Raw genomic sequence first — 22548 nt, 5'->3', positions numbered from 1 at the left:
ATGAAAGCAAATTATGATTTTTCACAATAGCAATAGCATCATGATTGCAGTTCCCTGAACCTGAAGCATTCTTAAAAGTTTTTTTTTAATTTGAAGTATAATTGCTTTACAATGTTGTGTTACTTTCTGCTGCACAACAAAGTGAATCAGTTATACATACATCCCCTCCTTCTTGAGCCTCCCTCCTACCTCCTCCACCTCCCACCCCTCTAGTTCATCACAGAGCACTGAGCTGAGCTCCCTGTGCAATACAGCAGCTTCCCACTAGCTATCTACTTTACATATGGTCAGTGGTACTTCCTAATTTGTCCTACCCTCTCTTTCCCACCCTGTGTCCACATGTCCTTACTCTATGTCTGCGTCTCTATTCCTGTCCCATAAATAGGTTCATCTGTACCATTTTTCAAGATACTATATGATAAGTGCGTCATCTGATTTTGCCCTCCTCTCTTCTAATTCAAGATTTTCTTGTTCCAAATGATGCATAAGCTTAAACATATTTTATGTGTGTATTTGCAATACAGATAATGTCTACATAGTGACAAAAATTGGAGTGAAGACGAAAAAATCCATCAGTAGCTTTAATATTTGGTAATTCCCTGAATATCATTTTCATAAAGACCTTTTGACTCCATCTAGGCACATTTCATAAGGGCAAGCAATATTGTGATCCAGAGTAAAGACTTCAAAATTGACTGTTACGGTATCATGCTGGAAATAAGAGAAAGGAAGCAGGACCATTAACATATCAATCTGCTTGGATAAATAAGTGGCTAAAAGATTTCCACCTGGAAAGCGGTAGAATGTGCGCAGACCTTTTATGAACCAAGCAGGGCCCTCTGGTCACTACTTTGCAGTGGTTAGATCTTTAGATTCAGATCTATATACACAGTGGGGCTTCCCAGGTGGCGCTAGTGTAAAAGAACCCTCCTCCCAAAGCAGGAGATGTAAGAGACTCAGGTTTGATCCTTGGGTCAGGAAGATCTCCTGGAGGAGGGCATGGCAACCTACTCCAGTATTCTTGCCTCGAGGATCCCATGGTTAGAGGAGCCTGGAGGGCTACAGTCCATAGGGTCGCAAAGAGTCGGACATGAGTGAAATGAGTTAGCATGCACACACACACACACACATACATGCACATATACACACTGGGCTTTGCAGGTGGTGCTAGTGGCAAAGAATTTGCCTGCCAATGCAGGAGACACAAAGAGGACATGACTGAGTACACACACGCATACACACAGTAGCTCAAAAGCTAACAGAGGTTTATGTGTTCAAGAGAACAGAGTAGCTAAATATCAGGCAAAGGTTTATATATAAAAGAACACATACAGATGTATGTTAGACCATTATGAGTTTTAAGTTTAAATTCAGTCCTATAGATTGAATAGCATATGGAAATTTGCCCGGTTATAATTCCAATATGTTTATTAGTGCAAATGTTAAATTCATTAATAGTAGGCAGATAATGATGTAGCTTCTCTGGTGGCTCTGAGGTAAAGGACCCCCCTGCAATGAAGGAGATGCAGCAGGATCCTGGGGTTCAGTTCCTAGGTTGGGAAGATCTCCAGGAGAAGGATATGGCAACCCACTTTAGTGTTCTTGCCTGGAGAATCCCCATGGACAGAGGCGCCTGGTTGGCTACAGTCCATGGAGTCACAAAGAGTTGGACACAACTTAGTGACTAGACAACAACAACAGCAATAATGATGTAATTGTGTCAATTGCTGACATTTATTAGGTGTACACTATGGCTCAGACACTGTTTCAAGCACTTGCTATGGTAATCCTAACAACCTACCAAGAAGAAACTATTCTTATCCACATTTTCCAGACAAGGAAAATCCAAGGTCCTGAATATTCAGAAACTTGCCAAAGGGCAGACAGCTTGTAGGTGGCAGAACTGAGATCTGAACTTGGATCTTCATGGCCCACATTCTTACCTGGAATTGTCTCTGATACTTGGGATTGCATTGGCCTCCACCCTCTTGCACCTGTGCCTTGGGCTGGGCCCTTGGCTTGGTCCAGGCTTTCCCATCATTCCCCGCTGCTCTGTCCTCCCTCTACCCATCCGCTGATGCCTTTACCCCACCTTGTAGCCCCGCCCTCCCTGCATCTTGACCCCTAGAGGGCTCGAGGAGCAGAAATTTGAGGGAGACAGAAACGTCTGGCAGTGGCTGGAGGAGGTGCTGGAACAGAAGCAGAGGCTCAAAGGTGGGAGGCATAAGGAAGGGCGCTTGGGTCTGTGGACACAGGGAAGGTCAGGAAAGCACCAGCTAGTGAGGAGAATTTGAGCTCAGGGCTAGCATCAGGAGGGCCACTTCTTCCTGGAGAGTCCATCTTCTATACTCATTTCCCTCTCCCCTTTCAAAGGCAGTGGTGAAGTTGGGGAGGCTTAGGTGACAGCAAGGTGGTGGATGGAGAGCCTGACTCTCAGCCCCTCAGTGCTTCGTGCAGCCCACAGGCTTACCCCAAACCACTAAAGCTGGGTTGCAGGGAGCCAGGGGCTTGGAGAAGGGTCCCTGAGAAGGTTCTATTGTTCCCCCCATCCTCCACCCCACCCCTCACACAGCACGAAATTGTCCCTACTCATTCCATTTGGCTAAAATGCCAAGACCAAAACATTTGGGTCCCTTACTCAAGCTGGAGTTCTGAGTGTTGTTCACATTTGCCCAAATCATGGTCAGAATCTTTCCATTTTGGTAGTTCAGTGAGATTTAGAGAATGGGGACATTAGAAGGAAATTTAATAGATCTTCTCTGTGTTTGATGAGACCTCATACTGGCTAATGACAAAGTTTCTGTTTTAAAGAACTGATTACTAAAAAACACCCCCGAATACTAATTAGGATGCACAGGCTAACAAATTATACTGCTTTTAAATTATGTAGCTCAGTTGGTAAAGAATCTGCCTGCAATGCAGGAGACTTGGGTTCGATCCCTGGGTGGGGAAGATCCCCTGGAGAAGGGAAGGGCTACCCACTCTAGTATTCTGGCCTAGAGAATTCCATGGACTGTATAAATGGCTGTCATGGGGAGGCCTTACAAATAGCTGTGAAAAGAAGAGAAGTGAAAAGCAAAGGAGAAAAGGAAAGATATAAGCATCTGAATGCAGAGTTCCAAAGAATAGCAGTGAGAGATAAGAAGGCCTTCCTCAGCGATCAATGCAAAGAAATAGAGGAAAAGAACAGAATGGGAAAGACTAGAGATCTCTTCAAGAAAATTAGAGATACCAAGGGAACATTTCATGCAAAGATGGGCTCGATAAAGGACAGAAATGGTTTGGACCTAACAGAAGCAGAAGATATTAAAAAGAGGTGGCAAGAATACACAGAAGAACTGTACAAAAAAGATCTTCATGACTGAGATAATCGTGATGGTGTGATCACTTACCTAGAGCCAGACATCCTGGAATGTAAAGTCATGTGGACTTTAGAAAGCATCACTATGAACAAAGCTAGTGGAGGTGATGGCATTCCAGTTGAGCTATTTCAAATCCTGAAAGATGATGCTGTGAAAGTGCTGCACTCAATATGCCAGCAAATTTGGAAAACTCAGCAGTGGCCACAGGACTGGAAAAGGTCAGTTTTCATTCCAATCCCAAGGAAAGGCGATGCCAAAGAATGCTCAAACTACCGCACAATTGCACTCATCTCACATGCTAGTAAAGTAATGCTCAAAATTCTCCAAGCCAGGCTTCAGCAATACATGAACTGTGAACTTCCAGATGTTCAAGCTGGATTTAGAAAAGGCAGAGGAACCAGAGATCAAATTGCCAACATCTGCTGGATCATGGAAAAAGGAAGAGAGTTCCAGAAAAACATCTATTTCTACTTTATTGACTATGCCAAAGCCTTTGACTGTGTGGATCACAATAAACTGTGGACAATTCTTCAAGAGATGGGAATACCAGAGCACCTGACCTGCCTCTTGAGAAACATGTATGCAGGTCAGGAAGCAACAGTTAGAACTGGACATGGAACAACAGACTGGTTCCAAATAGGAAAAGGAGTATTTCAAGGCTGTATATTGTCACCCTGCTTATTTAACTTCTATGCAGAGTACATCATGAGAAATGCTGGGCTGGAGGAAGCACAAGCTGGAATCAAGACTGCCAGGAGAAATATCAATAACCTCAGATATGCAGATGACACCACCCTTATGGCAGAAAGTGAAGAGGAACTCAAAAGCCTCTTGATGAAAGTGAAAGAGGAGAGTGGAAAAGTTGGCTTAAAGCTCAACATTCAGAAACAAAGATCATGGCATCTGGTCCCATCACTTCATGGGAAATAGATGGGGAAACAGTGGAAACAGTGTCAGACTTTATTTTTGGAGGCTCCTAAATCACTGCAGATGGTGATTGCAGCCATGAAATTAAAAGACACTTACTCCTTGGAAGGAAAGTTATGACCAAGCTAGACAGCATATTGAAAAGCAGAGACATTACTTTGCCAACAAAGGTTGGTCTAGTCAAGGCTATGGTTTTTCCAGTGGTCATGTATGGATGTGAGAGTTGGACTGTGAAGAAAGCTGAGCGCCGAAGAATTGATGCTTTTGAACTGTGGTGTTGGAGAAGATTCTTGAGAGTCCCTTGGACTGCAAGGAGATCCAACCAGTCCATTCTAAAGGAGATCAGTCCTGGGTGTTCATTGGAAGGACTAATGCTGAAGCTGAAACTCCAATACTTTGGCCACCTCATGCGAAGAGTTGACCCATTGGAAAAGACTCTGATGCTGGGAGGGATTGGGGGCAGGAGAAGAAGGGGACGACAGAGGATGAGATGGCTGGATGGCATCACCGACTCGATGGAGATGAGTTTGAGTGAACTCTGGGAGTTGGTGATGGACAGGGAGGCCTGGTGTGCTGCAATTCATGGGGTTGCAAAGAGTCAGACATTTCTGAGCGACTGAAGTGAACTGATAGTCAGTCCATGGAGTCACAAAGGGTCGGACATGACTGAGTGACTTTCACTTTAAATTATGACTCAGCTGTTAGTGTGGGGATTTGTTTTGTTGCTATCTTGGGGTCTAGCACGGTATCTATAAAGATAAACATTGCTCAACTAAAATAGTAATTTTGTTAATGGACAGATGCACTCTAAAGGTAAAGCTTTTTATCCATGTAGATGTAATTTTTACTGTTCTTTAATAAAGAGGAAAGTTTGTTAAGCAACTCAGAGCTCTGGTCAGGTTACTTACAAGATTCCAGGTACCGCTGGTTCTGAGCAGCAGCTGTGGTGCTGTGGAGCATGGGCTGGGCTGGAGGCAGAAACCTAGGTTTCCATCTGTCTCTTCTTCCCCTGTGTGTGCACTGTTGGGCCAGTCACTTCCTCATCTGCAAAACAGCCATTACTAGTTTTATAAAGTCAGGACTGTGGTGAGGATTACAAGATGAACATGATTTTTGTTTTCCTGCCAACCCATGCGAAGCTCAGACTTTAGATTAATCTATTAATACCCCACCCCACCCCCCCACCTTTCACAAGGGCTGTTGACCATATAGAAGCAAGCCATCAAAGCATGAACATCGATGGAGCTGCAGACTTCTGAAATCTAGTATCACCTGGACCCACAGTATTATCCACTTGCAAAGCCAAGTACATATTCTTATTTAGCACGCTCTTTCCCACAGTGGTTATTCCAACCTTTGGCTATATTTAAAATTCTCCATAGCTCTTCCCAAACCAAAGCACTACATATATATATATGTATATGTATATGTATATGTATATGTATAGATAAAGAATCTATATAGCTGACTCATTGAAAAAGACCCTGATGATCCTGGGAAAGATTGAAGGCTGGAAGAGAAGGGGACAACAGAGGACGAGATGGTTGGGTGGCATCACCGATTCAATGGACGTGAGTTTGAGCAAACTCCTGGAGATGGTGAAGGACAGGGAAGCCTGGAGTGCTGCAGTCCATGGGATTGCAGAGATCAGGCAAGACTGAGGAACTGAACAACAACATCATAAAGAATCTACACATATTATCAATTCTTTTTATTAAAAAAATTCTTTTTTCAGTATTTATTTATTTGGCTGCACCAGGTCTTGGTTGCCACATTTGGGATCTAGTTCCCTGACCAGGGATTGAACCTGGGCCCCCTGCATTGGGAGTGCAGAGTCTTAGCCACCAGGGAAGTCCCTGTTATCAATTCTTGAGGGGGAAAATAACATCAAAAAAAAGATGGAGTGAACTATGCCAGAATGTAAGCTGTGGGGTTTCGGTCCTTTATATTTCTGTATGTTGTTTTATTACAACATGTGTTGTATGTTTCCAAAATAACAACAGCACTAGAAAAACTGCTTTTTGAGGAGCTATCACCCACCCACTGATGTATCGCCTACCCTCACCCTTCCCAAATCTGATTCCAAGCTTAGTTGCAGGGGTGTCTTTTTCCCCAGGGCTAATCTGATCATTTGTGCTTTTAATTCTATATTCTCCTTCTCACAGACCTTGTCTTGGCATTAGATAACCTTTCCCCTCCCTGTTCAATCTTCCATTTCTTTTTCTTAAAATTTATTTATTTTAATTGGAGGCTAATTACTTTACAATATTGTATTGGTTTTGCCATACAATTCAACATGAATCTGCCACGGGTGTACACATGTCCCCCATCCTGAACCCACCTCCTACCTTCCTCCCTGTACCATCCCTCTGGGTCATCCCAATGCACCAGCCCCAAGCATCCTGTATCTTGCATCGAACCTAGACTGGTGATTCATTTCTTATATGATATTATACATGTTTCAATGCCATTCTCCCAAATCATCCTACCCTCTCCCTCTCCCACAGAGTCTAAAAGACTGTTCTATACATCTGTGTCTCTTTTACTGTCTCGCATACAGGGTTATCATTACCATCTTTCTAAATTCCATATATATGCGTTAGTATACTGTACTGGTGTTTTTCTTTCTGGCTTACTTCACTCTGTATAATAGGCTCCAGTCTTTTTAATCTCTTTGTGAGCGTATAACTATGCTTAAGTCCCCTGCATGTTTAAACAAACAAGCGAAATTCCCCAAGCCCCAGCTCTGTCTTGTTGTTCAGCTACTCTTTGTGACCCCATGGACTAGCAGCATACCAGGCTTCCCTGTCCTTCGCCATCTCCCGAAGCTTGCTCAAACTCGAGTCCACTGAGTTGGTGATGCCATCCAACCATCTCATCCTCTGTCACCCTCTTCTCTTCCTGCCCTCAATCTTTCTCAGCATCAGTGTCTTTTCCAATGAGTTGGCTGTTTGCATCAGTTGACCAAAGTATTGGAGCTTCAGCTTCAGCATCAGTCCTTGCAATGAATATTCATGGGCCCACTAACTCTAAACCCATGCCCCTTTTCCCTTTAGAGTCTGAATTCTACAAAGATTTGAATTCCAGTCTTTAAATCCTCATGACTGAAGGTTTAACCCATTGCAGCCTGGCTTCTGCCTTCACTGCGCCCTTAAAATTGCTCTTAATGAGATCTCCTTTTAGGCTTTGTCTTCCTCTGCTCTTTCGACTTTATTCAGTCAGTAGAACAGAGGAAGGTGCTCTTTTTGGAACATCCCATAAATGCCATGGATTCTGCCGCCAGTTCTGAATGCCCCGGGCCGGCTCTTCCTGGGCTCTCAGCACAGGGACCACTGTGTGAGGTGTTTCTCCCTGCTTGTACCTGGGCCCATCACACTTGGCATGTCTGCCATGGGGCTTTTGAGCTGCACTCCTCCATGCCTTTTCTCCTTGTATTCTGGATCCTTGCCACATTCTGTGTGTCCCCGCTCCCTCTGCAGCTCATGATTGTCAGTGTGGGTCCTGACCGTGGCTAACGTGGACCTTAGCAGTTTGCTCCTGACCAAGTGTCTGATGTTGACTGCATCTTTACAGCAGCAGTGATCTTTGTTGCACACACCTCCCATCCTCTCTAACCCTGGCTCAGAATTCCTCGGTGGCTTCCCATTGCCTAGAGATACACCCTGAGCTCCTCTCCATGTTCCTTCGTGGTCTCACTTGGCCTTACCCATGTGGGCTTGGTCTCTTGCCCAGGCCCTGCCTCGCCCCAGTAGCTTGCATTCCACAGTCCCATAGCTTGAACTCTAAATCCTCAATTCTGCTGTGAGGTTGCAACCCACTCCACTGTTCTTGCCTGGAAAATCCCATGGGCGGAGGAGCCTGGTAGGCTGCAGTCCATGGGGTCACGAAGAGTCAGACACAAGTGAGTGACTTCCCTTTCGCTTTTCACTTTCATGCATTGGAGAAGGAGGTGGCAACCCCCTCCAGTGTTCTTGCCTGGAGAATCCCAGGGACAGGGGAGCCTTGTGGGCTGCCGTCTATAGGGTCGCACAGAGTTGGACACGACTGAAGCGACTTAGCAGCAGCAGCAGCAGCAGCATGCCCCTTTGCACATATTTCTTTAGCATATTCTCTTCGTGCTGGCACATTGGGCAGATTCTGTCTCATCTGCTGGGTGTTGGCTCAAATACTACCACTTCTGAAGTCCTCCCTGCTTTCTCCCAGGGAAGACTCAGGTGCTTCTTCCCCTGTTTTCTCCCTGCCCTTGGTATAATTATCTTGTGCCTGCTTGCCCTCACTCCCTTCAGTCGTGTCCATATCTTTTGCAATTATGTGGACTGTAGCCTGCCAGGCTCTCTGTCCATGGGACTCTCCAGGCAAGAATACCGGAGAGGGTTGCCAGGCTATCATACTTTAATTTGCTTTGTTTGTTTCTTTTTTAGACTATAAGTTTCATGGGGCAAACAATATAACTAATTTTTTTATTTTTTTTTAAACTGTGAAATCTAATGGACCCATAAGTGCATTAATCAAACCTTAAATAATTTATATGTGGAGTCTAAAATATGATACAGGGAGTTCCCTGGCAGTCCAGTGATTAGGGTTTTGTCTTCCCACTGCAGGGAGCATGAGTTCAGTCCCTGGTCTGGGAAGTAAGTTCCTGCATGCTGCCTGGTGCAGCAAAAAATAAAATATGAATCAAATGAGCTTATGTACAAAAGAGAAAGAGACTCACAGATGCAGCGAACAAATTTATGGCTACCAAAGGGTAAAGAGTTGAAGAGAGATAGATGAAGAGGTTGGGATTAACATATATACACTAGTATATATAAAGTAGATAAACAACAAGATCCTACTATATAGCATAGGGGGAACCATATTAAAAATCCTGTAATAAACCATGTTGGGAAAGAATATGAAAAAGAATCTATATATCTGTATCTCTCCATGAACTGTAGCCTACCAGGTTCCTCCTTCCAAGGGATTTTTCAGGCAAAAATACTGGAGTGGGTTGCCATTTCCTTCTCCATCTCTGTATAAACATATAACTGCATTACATTGCTCTAGCCTTGAAATTATCATGTTGTGAATTGACTATCCTTCAAAAAAATCCTTAGAGATAATGAATAATCATAAAGTGAACCCTTGTGCAATGACTACCCAGCTCATGGGAAGGAGCATCTTCAGTTCTCCAGGAGCTCCTGTATCCATTCTGGATCCCATCCATCCCCCTACTGTCTTGGCTGTTATGGCAGTTTTTACTTCCTGGCTTTTCTTCATAGTTGTGCTTCCTATATATTCATTTCTAAACCAACATTTCGTTTTACCTGTTTTTGAACTTTTTATACAAATACAGGTAGGCTTTGTTTTTTGTTGTGTTTTACTTCATTGCAATGGTATGTAATTATATGCCTTAATTTTTATTGCTGTAAAGCAGCATTTCAGTACATGAATTTACTCCATGCAATGTATTTATTAATGGACGTTTGGCTTATTTTGAGTTTGGAGCTACTATGGTGCTTAGATATCTTGTAAACTTCTTTTGGTCCTTGTGTGCATGAGTTTCTTCAGGGTATAGGTCTAGGAATGGACTTGCCTGTCACAGGGTGTGTGTATCTTCAACTGTACCAGATAATGCCAAACTGTCTTGCAAAGTACCTGTCACAATTTATATCCCACCAGCCATGCAGAGCATGCCCATTGCTCTGTGTCTTATCCCTATATATGGTATTGTCAGACTTTTCAATTTTAACAGTATGGTTAACGTGGCATATTCTTTCACTGTGGCTTTAATTTGTATTTCCCTCTGAGCAAGAGGATGAGCATCTTTATATCTTAATGGGTCAGCAGAATTTCCTTCTTAGTGAAGAGCCATTTAAGTTTTGCTCACTTGCTTGCCTTTCTTTTTACGTCTTTGTTAAGTTCTGCACATTCTAGGTATAATTCTTTGTTGAAAGTAAACTGTACTATAAAATCACAAACATTGAAAATTTATTGATTACAGTATTTCAAAAAACTCTTTGCCTTAGCACTAATAAGTAAGTAGAAACAGAATACTTAGAAAACAAAATTGTGTACATTACTTCGAATTAATTCTGTGCTTCCCTTCTTCTCTCCAGGCGTCATCATTGTCCCTAGTGCTGGTGTTGGCATTGTCCTGGGAGGCTACATTATAAAAAAATTGAAGCTTGGTGCAAGAGAATCTGCGAAACTAGCAATGATCTGCAGTGGTGTGTCTTTACTGTGCTTTTCAACCCTGTTTATTGTTGGATGTGAAAGTATCAATCTAGGGGGCATAAACATCCCCTACACGACAGGGTAAGTGTCTTGGAAGAGCCGTCTCCTCTCATCCTGGTTGTGATTCAGTTGCAAAACCCAGCGCTGCTTGGATCCCCAGGTCCGCCTTGTGCCCTTCCTTTGCACAGGGTTCGCTGTGTCTCTGTCTCTGTCCTGGTGGTACTGCACCCTCGATGGGCAGAGACCGCGGTCTCTCAGTTATGTGTGTCTTTTTGGACCCTGGGCATATCTCCCATTGCATTTGGATCACAGTCCATGAGGAAGAAAGGCTTGTTGGCTTAATGAAAACTGTTCTTTTTCTTTAATGTGAAGATTTGAATAGGTAATACATTCACATAATTTCAAAACAAAGTTCAGTGAAAATACAATGTACCTCAAGTCCTCTATCCCACTTCTCCCCAAAGACAAACCAGGGAACCACTTAATTCAATTCTTGTGTATCATTTCAAGGATATTCCTTATACAAGAAACTGTGAATGTGTCTGTTCAGTGTTCCCTGATTTATATCCAAAAAGTAGCACCCTATACATCCTTTTCTGGGCTTATTTTTTTAAATGTAACAATATAGGCTGGAGATCTTTCTGTGCCAGTAATCATGTTGATGATGGTCAATGCATAGCTAACCCTTATATTAACACTATTGCATGTCAGGCATTCTTCTAAATGCTTTATCTGTATTAACTCATCTATCCTCACCAGCGGCACTGATTAGGTAGACACTGTTATCATCCTGATTTTACAGGTGGCAAAACCGAGGTATGACTTACGCATCTGTTCAGGCTGCGGTAAGTGAACACCATAGATTAGGTGACTTAGAAACAAGAGGAACTTATTTCTCACAGTTCCAGAGCTGGGAAGTCCAAGAGCAAGGTGCTAGTAGATTCCGTGTCTTGTGAGGGCCTGCTTCTTGGATCATCAATGGCTGTCTTTTGTTGTGTCCTCACATGGTAGAGGGGGTGAGGCTTCTCCTGAGGGTCCTTTTTATAAGGGCACTAATTCCACTCTTAAGAGCCCCACCTCCTGACTGAATCACCTCCCAAAGATCTCAACTCCAAATACCATCAACCTGGAGCATTAATTTTCAACACATGTGTTTTTCAGGGACCCAAACATTTGGTCTATTGACTTAATGATCACAGGCAAGGATTACACAAGAAACATGTATACAGCTCTCAGGTCTTCTGGCACAGAATAAGTGCTCAGAGATAAGTTAGCTATGGTTATTAGTCATCACTAATACATTAAGAATAATTTCCATCAAATTATTTTTACTACAATTGGCAAACATAAATAGAATTTTTAAAATTTGGAAGAAAAACCCATCAGTCTCCTGATTAACCCTGCTTCCCAGGGATGATAATTTAAAATTCTTTTTAGCTATCTCTTCTGGTATTTACCTCTGTATTTTTAAAGCATACTGTGTAAATTAACCAAACTGAGACATTATTTTTGACTTCCTGTCTTGGTAAATGAGAAGTTTAGCATTTTCTTCCCAAGTTGCTCTCAAATTCTTTTTTGATATTTTCATGGTATGATTATGACAGTGTTGTTAGCAGCTGAGGTTCAAGCACTGTCTCATGATTAGATTTCCTCTTTTGTACAGCAGTGATTTTCCTGGAATTAAATCATCACTTTATTTTCATTTCCTTTGTTTTCTTTGAATTTGAATCTAGCTTCCCATATCCTCTGAAGACTCAAGAAATCTCAGTGTTACTTTTTGCCCATCTGATGAACTCAGGAATACAGTCCCCCACCCCTTGGAGTCATCTGTATGGGATTTCTCTGGGACTGTTGCCCCACTATCACCTGGGAATCCTAGATGCCTCTCTCTGTACTGATCCACGGTTTTCTGGGATCTGTGAAGGTCTCTGTTTTGTCTTACTCCCTCATTTTATTAGAGCGCATCTTCCAGTGGCTATAGGAAGCCTGTAAAGGTGGTTACTTTTTTGAGACTTTTCATGAAATAGCCTTTTTTAAAAAAAGTACATTTTATTACCAAATTGGCTAGGTAAAAAATTTTGGACTGGATAAATCACTTTCACTAAAAAATTTAAAGTTTTCATTCCATTGTTGTCTACTTTCTAATGCTGTTGTGGGAATTTTGGTCTTCCTTTTTCCCAGTCCTTAGTATGTGTCTTACTTTTCCTTCCTGGAAGTTTCTGTTTATTTCCAGTATTCCCAGATTTCACCATGATACACTTTGGGGTGGGTCTTTTTCTTTTCTTATTCTTCTAAGCACTTGATGAACTTTAAATGTCTAGAGATCATGGTTTTCATTTCCATTTTTAACTTTTTTAAAAAATTCAGTGTTGATATTTTCTCCCCCACGGTTTTTTTTTTCTTTCTTATTGCTCCTTCACTCATTCTCTCATTTTCTTAGTCTTTACAGCTTATTTTATATCTAATTTTGGTCCTATTTTTGAAGAAAGATTTCTTCACTTTATTTTCCCAGCCTTCTGCTGAATTCTTTTTTAAAGCTATTGTGGTTTTTAGTTTCCAGAGTTCTCTCTTGATGTTTGATTGTTCCCTGCTCCCAGTCTTCTTGCTTCATGGATGGGATAGCTTCTCTTATTTCTGCAACATTAGCTAGAGTTTCTTGTCCTTCCTGAATTGTCTGTATCCTCTGAGTGCTTGCTTTCTATTTTGCTGTCTCCCTTCTATTGAAAGTTTCCCTCAAATTTCAAGTCAGCCTGAGCTTTCTCTCAGTATTAAAAAGTGTGAATTTAAAAGGCTAAGAAGTAGGGCTCTGTGTCTGAAGGTAGGGCGTGTCATTTGGTGGATCTCACCATAGGGTACCTGCAGGGAGACAGCTGGCATTTTCACTGTGGTGTTCGCTGTCAGAACCTGAAGTCTTACTTCTGAGGTGCTTCAACTCCTCAAGAGAAGGATGCTCCTGGTCTCTTGGCTGGGGCTGTGTTGTGGTGGGTTCAGGGTTGTAAGCCCAGCTGCTGGGCATTCTAGAGCTCGGGGTGAGGTGGTGACTGGAAGGGGCCCAGGACCTACTGTTCGTTTTGCAAATGAATTTTATTGAATTCCTCTATTGTGATCCTAGCATCTCATCAAAGGGCCCCTTCATGTGGTGCACTTAAGTACAGAGACTGGTTCATTTCCCTCAGAAAACAGAGGGATGGAGGAAGAGGTAGTCATCTACTAAGTAGGTCGGGAAAGGGAACCTGCTTAAAACTGTATCACATTTGGACCATGAATTTCTTGTGTTGTTTGTCTTTGAGTTCCAAAGGCCTGTTCTTTCTCCTACTAAGGACCTTTATCTTGCCCATATATATAAGTTCTCAGTTATACTTTCTGGTTCATTAAATCCTTCTTTTTCCAGAAACTCTCCATAATCTTGTTTCAGCTGGACTGAATGCTCTTTTGCATAACTTATTTCCATGAACTTCCTTTCATAGATCTCAGTTGTACCCACTGGTAGTTGTCTGTGTAGTTATTTATTTGTTAACTCTACTTTCTGCCAGAAAAAAGTCCTTGGATAACTTCCTAGGGAAGGGGTCATGGTAAGAAAAGCTTTCTCAATCCGTAAGTACACTTAACATGTCTTTATTATTCTTTCACATTTAAATGGTAGTTAGAGTGGGTATAGAATTATAGGTTAAATATTTGTTTTTCTGAGAACTTTTAAACCATTGTTTGGCCATCTAGCGTTTTTATTTATTCACTTATTTTTGAGTTGCGCTGGGTCTTTGCTGCAAGTGGGCTTTCTCTAGTTGCAGTGAGCAGGGACTACTCTTCGTTGAGTTGCACAGGTTTCTCATTGTGGTGGCTTCTCTTGTTGGAGAGCACAGGCTCTACGGTGCGTGGACTCAGTACTTGCTGCTCATGCACTTTAATTGCCCTTGGCATGTGGAATCTTCCCAGTGCAAGGACTGAACCCATGTCCCCTGCCTTGGCAGGTGGATTCTTATCCACTGTACCACCAGGGAAGTGGGTATTATCTATCATTTAATGCTGCGGATACTTAACAAATTTAATTTCAATCCAAGTTCTCATCTCTCTGTGACCAGCTTTTGTTTGGAAGTTTTGAGGATATTTTTCATTCGAGGTGTTTTGAAATTTCATAAGGAATGCTCTACCCTGTAATTTTGTCTTGAGAATGTCACATTCTCAGAGAGACTTTCCCTGTCTGTCCAATCTAAGGAGCTCACTCCGCCCTCATCATTTATCATATCACCTCTCTTTAGTTTCCTCATAGCACTTGCCACTATCTGAAATTATCTTGTTTACTTGCTTTCCTGTTGTCTTTTTTTCTCTGAAATATTAGCTCCTTGAGAACAGTTACTATAGTTGCCGACATAACATTTGTAGCCTCATTCTACAACAGGGCTTCCCAGTAGCTCAGCTGGTAAAGAATCTGCCTACAACACTAGAGTCCTAGGTTCCATCCATGGGTTGGGAAGATCCCCTTGAGAAGGTAATGGCTACCCACTCCAGTATTCCGGCCTGGAGAATTTCATGGATGTATAGTCCATGGGTTGCAAAGAGTTGGACATGACTGAGTGACTTTCACTAAAAAAAATGCATCTGCAACAGTGTTTGTTGAATGAATGAGTAGATGGATGAATGGATTTATGAATGTCTTGGCCTAGGGCTTTGTTCATTCATTGTATTAGATACTCTTGGAATTCTTCTAATCTAACACATATGTCTTTTTAATTAATTAATTTATTTTTTACCTCAGGTAGATTTTCATCAATATCTTTAACTCATTCTCTCCTCTTCATTTTCCCCATGTTTCCCAGGGCACCTATTATTCAGATGTTGGAACTTATAGACTGGTTGCCTGTATGTTTAATTTGTTCTCTCATGTTTCATATGCTGTTTTCTATGATATTTCTCCAAACCTGATTTTTATTTTTTATGTAAACTTAAAATTTTGAGAATAATTTTTCTCATTGTTGTATTATGAATGTTCCTTTTTCATAACATCCTGGTGTTATTCTAACAGGAGTAATATCTTCTTAGATCTCTCTGTACATATAATTCCAATTTTTTAACTTTGTTTCTTTGACTTATATTTTATCATTTAATTTTAAAGGTCAATTTTTCTGTTTGTTTACTCTAGGTTTTACAGGTTGACAAGACTCATCTAGCATCATTCAGGTTATATGTCCCCTTCTCTTCCCCACCTCCTTTCATGCAAGAATGTGGGAATTTTATTCTGGGTTGTCTATATCTAAGGTAGAAGCTTAACTCTTAAAATTTTTTCCTATTTCTTTTGAAGAAGAACTTTTTGATGAATTTCAGAGCTCTGCATTGGGGATGAAGGTATGTGGGTATGAGAATGGAAAGGCCCACTGATTCAGTTTTTTTTTCCCTCAGATCTCCAATGAGTCCCATTGTTTTCAGCTTTGTGGTTGGATTTTGGCTGCTGTTGGATTTGGGTTCAGAGCTTTGTAGAGATTCCATGGGGCAGGCTGGCTTCTCTCCAAGGTGGTATCTGCTCATTTCACATGCCCCTTTTCTTATCCACTTGAGTCTGGTGTCACTCTTTCCATTTCTCTTTGCAAGCTCTATCCTTTTTCATCATACTTACTTTTAAGTGCTTTCTCGGAAGAGATGGAAGGCAGATTCTATGTCTTATCTGCTTTTAAATTGCAGGTCCCCTCAAGACTTCTAAAGCTTTTGCTTAAACCCACATTAGTCTTGCCAGTCCTGAATTAACTGATTCTGGACTCCCCAGCACTACTGGAAAAAAATTATATAATTGTGCTGATTGGCTGCATTACAAATTTATGAGTTCCATTCTTAGCAGGCCCTCATCTTTGCTGAGCAATCCATTTACTTGGCCCTAGTCAGCTTCCTCTCCTATGCCCCATATTGGTGGTTCCATTTTTAAAAATTTCTTTCTTCAAAGTTTTTACCTTAACCTTACCTTGTTTTTCTTGTCAGACAACCCAGTGTGCCTTATTAGTGAGAAAACTGGGGTCCCAAGAAAGAATTCCTTGACTTTGTCTCCCCTCTCGTTCCTTGGTCAGAGGTAGTATTATTTTCAAAGGCAAGTACTTGTGCCATCATTTCCTAGCTGTGTGACCTTATAAAAAATAATCTAATATTGTTGACTCTTGGTTTCCTTGTATATAAAATGGAATTAATGTCATTCATACCTGGTTGTAAGCATAATTAAAGTAAAACACATGTGATTGAAAGAATTAAAATACTGCAGAAGTGTAACAAATGAAAAGTCAATATTTCCTTCCTCCATCCTCAACCTCCAGTTTGAAGCATTTAAATATTATAAACAAATGTTTGTAGCTTTGATATTGAGGATTATGTACAGGAAGATATTTCCCAGAATCCAGCACTTAGTATATGTTGAAAAAAAGTTAGTTTCTTGGCTTTACTCCTTTCCTTTCTAGATTATGCAAAGCAACTCTTTTTCCCCCCTTTTTGAAAGATTAATGAATGTCTGGCACCTACCTTTGTGCTGGGACATTACTTAAATAGTGATGCTGAAATTAGTAAAATGTAAATAAACATTGTAATTATCTAAATCCATGACATACGGTATACTTCTTCTCATTTAACTGTATTCAACAAGAGAAACTTGATTAGAGTGCTGGGGTGGCTGCAAGGGTCCATTCATTCTAGTATTTGCAGCCCGACTTCATCAAAATTTATTAAATTGGCAAAAGAAAAACCCAGTTTCCTTGGAGAGTTCCTCTGGTTCCCCAAATACTTCTAGGAAGAGAATTAAAGTTGAATGGGTGGTACAGCTGCACAGGTTTGACACTTTCAGACACTTGGTGTGAAGAATCATGGGGCCCTTTCTTCATACAGAGAATAGGCTACATTTCAACCTCTCCTTGCTCCCTTGGCTGGGTGCTTTTGTGCAGTGCACAGCATGTTCATCAGTACATGGTTGGCCTGCCTAGTAAAAACAGCTGTGCTTGATTTTGAGCTTGCATGTGGGATTTTTCTCCTTTAGAGCCGATAGAGAGATGAAGGGAGTGGCAGTGAAGAGAGGAGCCTTGTTAGACACCTGTTGGGCTCAGGGATGGTGATAGGCAGTTGTACATATCTTTTCTATACATTGCTTACAATATCACTTGGCTGTATATGTTATTAGCCACATGTTTCAGGTAAAGAAACGAAGGCTTAGAGAGTCAATGATTTGCCCCAAGTCATCAGTTAATAATGAGTGGCACAGAATAAAACCCAGATTATCTGTTTTAGAGTTTTTGTCCTTTCTGAGCAGTACACTGAGGTGCTGTTTTACACTCTGTATTTCATGTAGGCACATATATAAGTGCACACCTCACCTCTTTACTCAGAAAACTGTAGAGAACGCATCCATTTCTTTCAGTAGTGTGCCGCTGCATGGCCTTGCTGCATCCTCACTGTGTGAGTGTGGCAGATTAATCATCTCTGTGCTCGGTTTCCATGTCTTTAGGCTGAGGATATGGATAGTATTAACACTGTTGAATTGCTCTGAAGATTGAATAAGGTACTTGGCAAATTCCTTAACCTCTCTGTACCTCAATTTCCTCATAGTTAAGGTGTGCTAATAATAGTAATGATCTCTTAGAATTATAGAGAGGCTAAAAGGAATAAAACCTACAATAATAAGCAATTGTTACATAATTCTTTGATGTTACTTTTCTCATTTTAAATATGAGGAGAAAGGGATTCAGAGGGATGAAATAACTTGCTTAAAGTCACACAACTAAAAAATGATAGAGCTAGGATTTGGATTTTGAATGTGATGTTTTTGCTTATTAAACTGTCCAGAAAGAAGAAAAGAAACATAAAGAAGGAAGCACAATATAAAAAGCCAATTCCATTTATTAAGGTTTGTATGACAAGCTCCAGGCTCACCAACATGGTGAATTTTCTGACATTAAAGTAGTGAATGACTAACCCATCTTTGAATTAGCATTGAGTACTCAAGAGATACCTAAGTTCCTGGGGTGCAGCTGGGATGTTTTAGGAGGATGAACTTTTCCTGTTGAGCCTAAATGGAGTCACTGCTTTTTTTTTTTTTTAGAATGAACCTGATGTGTTATTAGTGGTTCCCTTAGAAAATTCAGATTTGATAGCCAAGATGTAGAGACAACCTCAATGGCCCATCAATGGATGAATAAAATGTCATATAAATATTTATAATATATAAATGTCATATACATATAATGGAAAATGATTCAGCCTTTAAAATGAAATTCTGTAATATGCGACAAAATGGATGAATCTTGAGTGCATTATGCTAAGTGAAATAAAGAATCAGAGAGACAAATATTGTGCAATTCCACTTACAGGAAGTATCTAAACTAGTTAAATTCATAGAATAAAAATGCAGAATAGTGGTTGCCAGGGTCTGGGTGAGGGGGAAATATGGAGTTACTAATGAGTGGAAACCACATTTCAATAAAGTAAGATGAATGAACTCTAATGTTGATGATGCCAAAAGGAGGCATGCCCACTTCACTAAATGGCTCTGGACAATCCATCCCACTGCACAAAACATCAGGTCTCCAATTTCCTTTATCTTCTGAATTTAGAGAGAAGTGTCTTTACAAGGGGATTCCCTGGTAGCTCAGTGGTAAAGAACCTGTCTGCCAAGTAGGAGCATGCGGGTTCAATGCCTGGGTCAGGAAGATCCTGGAGAAGGGAATGGCAACCCACTCCAGTATTCTTGCCTGGGAAATCCCATGGACAGAAGAGCCTGGCAGGCTACAGTCCATGGGGTCACAAAGAGTCAGACATGACTGAGCGCTCACTGATGCACACACATCTTTATGAGACAGGCAGACACTGAAAACTGTGCTAAACTTTGGTCCAAATACTCCGGGTGTTTGCTGGTCATTTAAACAGTAATATTAACCTTGTCATTCCATATAGATCCTATTAAAGATTTATTGACTTCCCTTCAAAATAAGTCTTCATTTTTCTAAAAACAGTACCAACAAAAAAGGTGAGTAAGCTCTAGACATCTGCTGTATAACTTTAGTCAACGATTCTGTATTGTACACTTAAAATTTTGTTGCTGCCGCTGCTGCTAAGTTGCTTCAGTCATGTCCAACTCTGTGTGACCCCATAGACGGCAGCCCACCAGGCTTCCCCGTCCCTGAGGGTAGATATCTCATGTTAAGTGTTCTAACCCCAAGAAGGCAAAATTGAAGGTAAAAAAAAATTCAGATTTGAGAGTGTGGTGATTTTTCATCATGAAAGATCCTAGTAGCTCTAGATAGTATCCTGGCCCACTTCTAACTCAAGAAATTACATCTACTTCCCCAGCACTCACAGTTTCCCTGCAGTTTTAATTAAGAAATGGGGTTTGCTTTCCCTCTGTGTCACTGAACTGTGTTTTACACAGGTGTGTCCTAGTCATTTTGTAGCCAAAAGAGTGAAAACGGTAGCTTAAGCAATACTTTGTGTGTGTATGCTCACTCAATTGTGTCGGACTCTTTGCGATCCCATGGGCTATAGCCCACCAGGTTCCTCTGTCCATGGAGTTCTCTGGGCAAGAATACTGGAGTGGGTTACCATTTCCTACTCCAAAGCAATACTTTATATAAACACATTGTATAATGTGAGTTACTTGCTCTTTACTTTCAAAAATGTGTTCAAGTGAGGTTAAGTCTGATGTCCATGTATAAAATTTTTCAACAGTACTAAGTCTGATAAATCACTTAATAATTCTTGCTTTATTATCTTTCATTTCTCAGTGTCATCTTTTTGAACTTAAACTAAGGTCTATTATATCATCTTCTGATTTTGAGACTTGAGTTACCAGGCCAGAATTTTTCTAGGGATGATTTCTTGAGCTATGACATGATGAAGAAGCATTTTCTATTTTCTGAGTTCAGCAGTGACTGTTGGATGGAGTGGGTCTACCTGCCCACAGGTCCAAAATCTCAGGGACTGGGGTATTCTCCTGAAGTTACTTCTCTTAATATAGTTTCATTGTGCCGAGGTTAAGACTATAGAAATTAAATACAGTCTGTTAATTCAGATCTTTGCTGAAAGGTATATTTCTTCATCTTTGTCACCACTCCTGAACTTGCCATCCTGCCACTATTTATTTTAAATATTATTATTTAATTGGAGAATAGTTGATTTACAGTGTTGTGCTAATATCTGCTGTACAGCGAAGTGACTCACTTACACACCTATAAATGTTTTTAAAAGCATTCCTTTCCATTATGGTTTATCACAGGATATTGAATCAGCATAGAGAACAGACTTGTGGTAGCCAAGGGGGAGGTGGTGGGGGAGGGAAGGATGGGGAGTTGGGGATTAGCAGATGCAAACGATCTTGTACATAATGGATAAACAACAAGGTCCTACTGTATAGCACAAAGGAGCATATTCAACACACTGCCACTATTTAGATAGTATTATTCTACTACCAGCCCTTGGGTGACTAGCATTTCTAGTCAGTGCATTCCTGATTTCTCTTAACTAAACCATTCAGACAGTTTAATGCTCTAAAGTTTTTTTTTTCCTCTTGCTTTTTTTGGGGGGTGCCATTCCAGATCTTTTATCTATTATAACTAATTTTAAAGGAAATTCCTCAAAAAATAGAGAACAGTTTACTTAAAGGATCTTATATATGTCTATGTATAGGTATATGTATTTCTGGTTATCTTGAGTGAGTGAGTGAAGTTGTGTCTGATTCTTTGTGACCCCATGGACTGTAGCCCACCAGGCTCCTCCATCCATGGAATTTTCTAGGCAAGAGTACTGGAGTGGGTTGCCATTTCCCTCTCCAGGGGATCTTCCTGACCCAGGGATTGAACCCAGGTCTCCCGCATTGCAGGCAGACGCTTTACTGTCTGAGCCACCAGGGAATCCTCTGGTTATCTTGGCTACTTCTATTATTAGACTTACAGTTAATTTCTAGCTGCAAGTATATGATTTTATCTATTTTTGGCTCTACTTGGGAGATACAAACCAAATTTGTTTTCATTTTAAGAGTATCAGGAGGGTAAAAAATACAGCAGATTTTCTTTCCAGTGAGTTTTTAAATTTTGTGACTGAGATCTAAAAATATCATAGGAACTCTATAAAACTATATAACATGTGTTTAAGCACACTAAACCTTGAATCTATGACTATTATTAAACTTAGGACTAAATTTGCCATTTATAACCTCATATTAACATAGTCAATAGAGAATGTTTATCATGTAATGTTAGCAGGAAAAACAGAATTTAGAACACTCTGAAATCATGATAAAAATACGTTATTAACATTAATTTGTATGCCAACTGAAAAAACAGTGAAAGAAAGTAATACACTAACCACGTAATGGTGGATGTTTCTGGATTATAGCATTACTGTGTGAGTTTAATTTCATCTTTCAGTCCTTTTGTATTTTCCAAAATTTCTGCAATGAATATGTATTACTTTAAAAATAAAGGCATTTCAAAACATTATACAGAGGATACATCATTTTATTAAAAATGATTCTGGATTTAAAGAGATGGTTTGTATAAGTTGTAGTGTTTTATATGTAAATTTCTAGTTACACCTGGTTTGAATTTGTTAACTCTGAAGCTAAAAGAAGCTTTAACAATAAAAAGAATGACTGGGTACAGTAATGATAACTTTTATGACTATAGTTCTCAGGGAAGTATAAGCTATCCACGTGAATTATCTCATTTTCTTCTGTGTTGATTATGTCTCTCTTGCCTCCTGTAGGCAAGAGGGGCATTGACAGCCATTGACTCTTAGGTTTGGCCCAAGGGTCAGGTGGTCCAGCTGGTAAAGAATGCGCCTGCCAACACAGGAGTCACAAGAGATGTGGGTTCTATCCTTGGGTCAGGAAGATCCCCTGGAGTAGGAAATGGCAACCCACTCCAGTATTTGTGCCTGGAAAAATTCCATGAATAGAGGAGTTTGGCGGGCTACAGCCCATGGGGTTGTGAAGAGTCAGACAAGTCTGAGCTCATGCATGCGTGCGCATGCACACACACACACAGAGTTACTAAATATTAGACAGGAAACTGGATCCCCATCTGAGTGAATG

The 22548-nt window shown here is 40.8% G+C and overlaps 1 protein-coding gene across 3 annotated transcripts in view; it reads left to right on the top strand.

Annotated features, from left to right (window-relative positions):
* The window catches only part of SLCO5A1 (solute carrier organic anion transporter family member 5A1), a 154565-nt gene that overhangs the window by 106010 nt on the left and 26007 nt on the right, over positions 1–22548 (top strand). For all 3 annotated transcript variants that reach the window (XM_040261354.1, XM_040261353.1, XM_040261352.1), the window contains one exon: positions 10388–10586. In XM_040261354.1, coding sequence (XP_040117288.1) covers positions 10388–10586 — 199 coding nt within the window. The remainder of the gene's footprint in view (positions 1–10387; positions 10587–22548) is intronic.

The sequence above is a fragment of the Oryx dammah genome, unplaced genomic scaffold (assembly GCF_014754425.2).
Source record: "Oryx dammah isolate SB20612 unplaced genomic scaffold, SCBI_Odam_1.1 HiC_scaffold_19, whole genome shotgun sequence".
Taxonomy (NCBI): Eukaryota; Metazoa; Chordata; class Mammalia; order Artiodactyla; family Bovidae; genus Oryx; species Oryx dammah.
This window is presented reverse-complemented; position numbering and strand designations above follow the sequence as displayed.